At 43.9% G+C, this 8181-nt stretch overlaps 1 protein-coding gene across 1 annotated transcript in view; it reads left to right on the top strand.

Annotated features, from left to right (window-relative positions):
• Positions 1-8181, top strand: part of SCD5 (stearoyl-CoA desaturase 5) — a 108512-nt gene that overhangs the window by 31374 nt on the left and 68957 nt on the right. The window contains exon 2 of the mRNA XM_010845926.1: positions 6874-7004. Within this exon, the coding sequence (XP_010844228.1) occupies positions 6874-7004 (131 nt within the window). The remainder of the gene's footprint in view (positions 1-6873; positions 7005-8181) is intronic.

The raw sequence follows: 8181 nt of genomic DNA, 5'->3' as shown, positions 1-8181 counted from the left end.
AGAAGACTCTTGAGAGTCCCTTGGACTGCAAGGAGATCCAACCAGTCCACTCTAAAGGAGATCAGCCCTGGGTGTTCTCTGGAAGGAATGATGGTAAAGGTGCAAGTCCAGTACTTTGGCCACCTCATGTGAAGAGTTGACTCATTGGAAAAGACCCTGATGCTGGGAGGGACTGGGTGCAGGAGGAGAAGGGGACGACAGAGGATGAGATGGCTGGATGGCATCACTGACTCAATGGACATGAGTTTGAGTGAATTCCAGGAGTTGGTGATGGACAGGGAGGCCTGGCATGCTGCAATTTATGGGGTCGCAAAGAGTCGGACACGACTGAGTGGCTGAACTGAACTGAATTGATGGATCTCTCAAATGTTAAAGATCCCAGATGACTGCAATGGGCAGTCAGGGCTGGCGACCCTGGCGACCCTGGGGAGAGGGCTTGGGCTGGACTGAGCTGGTTTTGGGGCCCCAGCTCTGTCCTTGTGAAATCCCGAGGCATTTAGGCTCTGGCCTTCAATTTTACACATCTGTGAAATGGGGATTAGATATCTACCACATAGAAACAAAACAATAAAAGACATATTGGTGAAGTGCGGGTCCATGGCAGGCAGGCAGTGAGAGCAGACCCCTTTCTCCAGCCTCCCTGCTGACACTGTTAGGCAGTGCAGTGCATTTTTCTTTTTTTAATTGGAATTTTACTGTGCACTCATTTAAGAAATTATAGAAACCAACTTCTTTTTGCACACTCTGTCCCCAAATACCGATTTTTTCATCTTTACTGCTCCCGTAATAGAGATTACAATGATCTTATGCGTGCAAAGTATTTGAGGGTGAATGAAAAGAGGTTATTTTAAGACGTACTATACACACTGAACTGAAAATAAAGTGAAAGAGTCACTCAGTCATGTCCAACTCTTTGCGATCCCATGGACTGTAGCCTGACAGGCTCCTCTGTCCATGGAATTCTCCAGGCAAAAATACTGGAGTGGGTTGCCATTTCTTTCTCCAGAGGATCTTCCCCACCCAGGGATCAAACCTGCATCCCCTGCATTGCAGGTAGATTTTTTACCATCTGAGCAACCAGGAAAGCCCAAACTATACACACTACTATATATAAAATAAACAGAGAGCAAGGACCTACTGTATAGCATTATTAATCTATAATGAATATATATATATACATACCCTGGTGGCTCTAGTGGTAAAGAACCCGCCTGCCAATGCAGGAGATGCAAGGTTGATCCCTGGGTCAGGAGGACCCCTTGGAGAAGGAAATGGAGCCTGCTCCAGTATTCTTGCCTGGAGAATTCCAGTGGAGCCTAGTGGGCTACAGTCCATAGCGTCACAAAGAGTCAGATATGGCTGAAGTGACTTAGCACACACATATGTATGTATATCGGAGAAGGCAATGGCAACCCACTACAGTACTCTTGCCTGGAAAATCCCATGGACAGAGGAGCCTGGTGGGCTGCAGTCTATGGGGTCGCTAGGAGTCAGACACGACTGAGTGACTGACTTCACTTTCACTTTTCACTTCCATGCATTGAAGGAGGAAATGGCAACCCACTCCAGTGTTCTTGCCTTGAGAATCCCAGGAACAGGGGAGCCTGGTGGGCTGCCATCTATGGGTTCACACAGAGTCGGATGTGACTGAAGTGACTTAGCAGCAGCAGCATGTATATATGTACGTATATATATACATTTCCCCCCCCAGACTGTTCTCTGGTTTTGTGGTCCAGAGAGGGTCACTTCAGTTATTCTCCACACATTGCTCCAGTGGAGGAATCCAGATCGGTGAGAGACTCTGCCTTCCACCATGGAAGCCAAAGAGACCATGGATTCTCTCTTTTGTCGGTAGAGCGTGGACTGTGATCCGAACACTGGCAAGTAGGTGATTCTGCCTTGGAATCTTTGGTCTAGATAGATTCATGCATAGGTGTAGGGTCAAACAGACACTGTTCTTGGCAGCTATGGAAGATTTAAGGGTCCATGGTGTGATATGTGTGCCCACATATCAAGTGTCCATCCTAGGCAAATGGTTGATTTTTCTTTGTTTTGTCCTATGTCCTTTTGTGACATGTCTATTTTATTCACACTGAGAAAATACACATAATAACAAAATCTAATAGAAGCTCGGTCATTTTTTAGTAATGACTTTATTGAGCTATAACTCATACCATACAACTCAGCTATTCAAAATGTGCAATTCATTAATTTTAAATATATTCACAGGTTTGTGTAACAGTCACCAAAATCAATTTCAGAACATTTTTATCACTCTTTAGCCCCCAAACCCTATACCTATTAGCAGTCACCCAATGCTTCTCCTCCCTGCCCTCCACCCCATGCAACTTGAATCTACTGTCCATCCCGATAGATGGCAAACCATTCTTAAACTGGGATTTAGACTGTACCTTCCTTCCCTCATGGAAAAATTCCTGTTCAGGTCTTATATTAATCACTTTCAGCTGCAGAACAAAGTACTCCCAAAGTCAGCGGTTTAAAACAACATAGGTTCATTTTCTGATAGTTTATATGGAGCAGGGATCCAGATTCAGTTAGGCTGGACTGTCTGCTTCAGGGTCTCTCATGAGGCAGCAGTGTGCTGGCCAGGACTGTGGTCTTAACTGAAGGCCTGACTGGGGAAGGATCTACTGCCAAGCTCACTTGCATTGTTGTTGGCGGGACTTGGTTGCTTGAGGACTGTTGAACCGAGGGCCTCATTTCCTCACTGACTGTTGGATGAAGGCCACCCTGAGTTCTTTGCCAGCCTAGCCTTCCCAGTATGGCAGCTTACTTCACCAAACCCAAGGGAAGAAAGAATCTGCTAACAAAATAGAAGTCATATCTTTTGTAACCAAATAATGGAAATGATAGTCCCTCAATATTGCTATGAGCCTTTGGTTAGAAGAAAATTACTCAAGGGGAGAAGACTACGCAAGGCTGTGAATTGAAGGGTTAGGCAGCACTGGCGCCATCTTGGAGGCTGTGAACCAAAACCCTATCCTGCAACCTCCTCGTGAGTTCCACAGACTACTTAATATCTATTTAATACATGTCTTTTTGGCTTCAGCTAACCAGAATTGGTGACTCTTATTTGGTTAGACCAATCCGTGTGTTGCTTACTGTTCTGTGATTTTGTGATTCCAGTTTCTATTACTTTAGCACTTTGCTCTATGAGGTATGAATTACTTGGTAAAGTTATTGACACTGCCCATTACTCCTTTTTTTTCAAAGGCATCAATTCTGTATCTGATTATTCACTACCTCAGAGCCAACTAGCCAGCATTCATTGAAACTTGTTTGGATATTACTCTCCACAAACCTCATAGAAGAGAGGTTAAGAATTTCTCAAACTAGCCCTATCAAAGTAGGAAAACTGAGACCTGCTAAATGGAATATCCCATAAAGCCTCATAACCAGCCCAAGATTTTTTCTGTTTATCCTCATTTGGACTATGACCAAAAGATTGCTTTCTTTCCTAGACGTTCTGCAGAATTTTAGTTATCAGAAATCTAGTGCAAACTAGCAAGAAAAGGGAATTTGTTGGCTCACATTACTGGGAGGAATACTGGGGAGGCTCAAAGGATGAAAAGAACAACTGTAGAACTCCAAGGCCTGCAGCCAGTGGCTCAGTGCAGACAGCTGTCCTGTCTCTTGTAGAGCTGGCTCTGTCTGTCGTCTTCACATCTTGCTCTCCAGGCCTCATTCTTTACTGTTTCAACCACGCATTCGTCTTTAAGCCAGAAGAGAGAAAGCTTGGGTCAGGTTTGTATTCCCAGAACACGGTAGATGGGGGTACAATGCAAGGCCAAGGCCTGGGTCAAACAGCTACATTCTTGTTGCCAAAAGAAGGACCATGGGAAACCAGTAACCACAACTGCCCCTTGCAGGCTCTGACTCAGACCCATTGTCAGGGGCCCAGACATGAGCAGATCAACAAGGTAAATGACTCCTGAAATATTGAAGTTCTTGAAAAGGACAAGACAATGCCATAGTCATGGCAAGGCCCTGAGAACCATGGTTTGGAGGGATTGCTTTTAGGCCAATATGTATCATGGAGCCTGGGGAATTCATCTTATTGCACTCAAGGTTCAGTGTCTTAGCCCACTGGCAAGATAGGGTCACATTGAATTTTTCCATCATAGATTTCACTTGACAGTTAGAAAAAAAATTATTGGCAGAGCCATGAAGGCCAGGGATGACATAGGAAATAGCTGTCCATTTCATGGACTCATGACCAAGGTTAAATTATGATAACAAAAGAGGTCAGAGTGTTTTATTTACTGTTACTTTCTGTGATTTATGGGCAGATTGTTGCTTTTTGTTTTTAACCTTTCAAGGAAGGAATAATTTGTCAAGTTCATGTCAAGTTCACTCATTAATCTTAGTGCCAAGGGTGAGTCTTATTTTTAGACCCATATAAATATCAGGGTCAAGATCAGTCAGACTTGACTTTTGGAAGCTATAATATTGTGCTCCCTTTAAATACATATATTGACACTGAAGTTGCCCTAGTAATACTTCCAAAGAAGTCCTACAAGGGCCTTCCTAAGAACTTGGCCTGGGTACTGTTCATGACTACTCATGTATCTATTCACAGCTGGTCACTTGATCTCTAACACTTCTTTATGGAGGGCCTTGTATGTGCTAAGTGGTAGAAACAATTGTCTAGGACTATCTGCCTGACCCTGCTTACATATAACCTAGTTCAGGACTCTCCCCTCTAGTAAGGAAGCAGCTCACTTTTAAATTTAGATTTGGATCCAATATTAAGGACGTTGGGCTTCCCTGGTGGCTCAGATAGTAAAGAATCTCCTGCAGTGCAGGAGACCCAGGTTCGATCCCTGGGTGGGGAAGATCCCCTGAAGAAAGGAATGGCAACCCCCTCCAGTATTCTTGCCTGGAGAATTCCATGGACAGAGGACCCTGACGGGCTATAGTCCATGGAGTCGCAAAGACTTAGACGTGACTGCAGTGGCTTAGCATGCATGCGTTAAGGATGTAGGGTGCAGAGGTGGTGGTGGTGGTTTAGTCGCTCAGTCGTGTCCGACTCTTGCAACCCCAGGGACTGCTAGACTCCTCTGTCCATGGGATTCTCCAGGCAAGAACACTGGAGTGGGTTGCCATTTCCTTTTCCAGGGTGTAGAGAAATGAAGATAAAACTTACCTGATATCTCCCGGAGGCAAAGGAGAGTATAGAGGGCGAGTACTCTGTTCTTGGTTCAGACAGACTTGGGTTTGACTCTTAGCAAAGACACTCCGCAACCTTGTGATACTGGGAAATTAGTTAACTTCTTTAAGCCTTTGACTCAATAATAATACAGACCTATAAGGGTTGTTTGCTATGTTTTAATAAGATAATTCAAGTAAGACATTTAGCAGTTTGTGGGAACATTGCTTTAAAACCACTAGAAGAAAATAATCTCAGGAATTGTGATTTTTGATCTCCTTTCTACCATGCGCTCAACCTTTCCCAAGTCTTGTACAAAGAACAAATCACCACCACCACGTGGGGGCAGCGTGGGGTCTCTGGGCAGAGGCTTTAGAACCAGGCTGACTTTGGTTTATATGAAGGATTTAACTCAGAGACTTAGTTTCTCAGCTGTAAAATGAGATGCTAACACAGGACTAAAGATAATATATTTAAGTGTGTGGCAGATAATAAGCTCCACCGTAGGTTGACTTTAAGAAAATTCCCACCCAGCGTGGAGAAAAACTGCATCACTGTTTACAATAACCAGGACGTGGAAGCAACCTAAATGTCCATTAACAGAGAAATGGATAAAGAAGATGTGGTACATATATACAATAGAATATTACTCAGCCATAAAAAAGACCAAAACAACACGCTTTGCAGCAACATGGATAGAACTAGAGATTCTTAAACTGAGTGAAGTAAGTCAGACAGAAAAAGACAAATATCATACGATATCACTTATATGTGAAATCTGAAAAAAGGGCTATGAGTGAACCTATCTATAAAACCAAAATAGAGTTACAGATATAGAAAATAACCTTATGGTTCCTGAGGGGTAAGCAGGGGGGCGGATAAATGGGAAGATTGGGATTGACACATACACACTTCTATAAATAAAATAGGTAGCTAGTAAAAGGACCTACTGTATACCACAGAAACTCTATTCAATTCTCTGTAATGGCCTATGTGGGGAAAGAATCTAAAAAAGAGTTGATCTAGGTGTTTACATAACAGATTCACTTTCCTGTATACCTAAAACTAACACAACACTGTAACTTAATTGTATCCTAATAAAATTTTAAAAAAATAACTAGATCCCCACCTGGCCATCTCTACCAGCCCTGTCGTAGTGACGGTGATGGTAGAAGTGAGGAGCTCTAGAAGACAAATCTCAGCTGTCCTTGATGTCAGTTTTAGTCTTATTCTTACTGGCCCTGAGCCAGACTTTGCTGCTTTTAGGTCTGGCCTGAGTTCCTTCAAACCATTTAGAAGAGCCCTGAAAATGGGCACTGCCATTTAAAAGAGTCATCCTGGCATGGGTGCCAATTAAGAAGCAAGATTAGAGATCTATTTCAGCTCCACCAAGAGTGGACACGTAAGAATACAAATGCACACTAATAGGGCTGTGATTTTGTATCAAGACTGGCAAGAAATACATTCGTTTGACATAGAAAAAGTGAATGTTCCAAGGTCCCAGTTTCTTAAGGAAAGTTCTCTCTATGTCTCTCTCATACTGGAAAGCTAAAAACCAATAAAAAATACCTACCTTTTCCCAAGTTACTGATTCTTCACACTGCATATGCTTCTGACACCATTCCGCATGGGTCCCTATTCGGAAGAGAGAAAGGTTAAAAGCTCTGACACCTGCTGACTCTCTCCCTGCTTGTGTCTTGCAGCCTACTTCTGCTTCCTCCTGACTGCTCTGGGTGTGACAGCTGGTGCCCATCGTTTGTGGAGCCACAGGTCCTACAAGGCTAAGCTACCCCTGAGGATATTTCTGGCTGCTGCCAACTCCATGGCTTTCCAGGTGGGAATGGAGGGTCCTCACTCTCAGGGACTCAGCGCGGACGGCAGTGTGGGAGGAGACACAGATGCACTTCCTGTACAGTGGACATCCTTCACACCAATTCTAGGCCCAAGCACTCTCTGCTTGTGTCAAGTTTTTATCTTCTTGTGGCTTTTGATACCGCAAAATGTTCCCTGGGGGTTTTAAGCACCAAGGCATGCTAAACTACAGAGGAGAAAAGGAGATTCCTTCATCCTGAGTCCATGCTCTAAACATGACCCTGAAACCCTCAACATCTGTCTGGCTCTAATGAGGCTCAGGTTCTATGCTGAGTGTGCCAAATGCATATCACCTTTGATCCTCACCATAACCCCACGAGCTAGGTGTGATGCATGTCCCCATTTTACAGATGAGGAAACTAAGGCTTCATGATGTTAAGGAACTTTCCTAATTATATGGCTAAAAAATGGTACATCTAGATAGGCCAATGCAAGTCTAACTCCAAAGTCGTTGCTCCTACAACACATATTCTTGAGGTCATGCTTTAGGTTTGTGGTGAAAAGTCTATTACTCAGTGTGGATTAGGAAGACTCAAGATTTAATTCTTATTCTGATGGTTGCTGGGCTTCCCTGGTGGCTCAGACGGTAAAGAATCCACCTGCAATGCAGCAGACCCGGGTTTGATCCCTGGGTTGGGAAGAGTCCCTGGAGAAGAGAATGGCTACCCACTCTAGTATTCTTGCCTGGAGAATTCCATAGACAGAGGAGCCTGACAGGCTGCAGTCCATGGGGTTGCAAAAGAGTCAGACACAACTGAGAGATTTCCACTCCACTCCACTCCATTCCTTATGGCCCCTGGGCTTCCCTTGTGGCTCAGATGGTAAAGAATCTGCCTATAATGCAAGAGACCCAGGTTCAGGAAGATCCCATGGAGAAGGAAATGGCAACCCACTCCAGTATTCCTGCCTGGAAAATCCCATAGACAGAGGAGGCTGGTGGATTATAGTCTATGTCTGCAAAAGAGTCAGACACGACTGAGTGACTAACTCTCATGGTTGCTAGCTTTGATTCATTCATCTCCAGTTTCTTCATCTGTAAATATAAGAGTATGACTTGAATTTCAGAGGCGTTATGAAATCATGACACAAATGTAGGAGAGGTCATGACTGCACCAGGATTGGGCCATATACTTGAAGAA

This window comes from Bison bison, unplaced genomic scaffold (genome assembly GCF_000754665.1).
Source record: "Bison bison bison isolate TAMUID 2011002044 unplaced genomic scaffold, Bison_UMD1.0 scf7180017864228, whole genome shotgun sequence".
Classification (NCBI taxonomy): Eukaryota; Metazoa; Chordata; class Mammalia; order Artiodactyla; family Bovidae; genus Bison; species Bison bison.
Note: the sequence above shows the minus strand (reverse complement) of the source record. Positions and strands in the feature narration are given on the sequence as shown.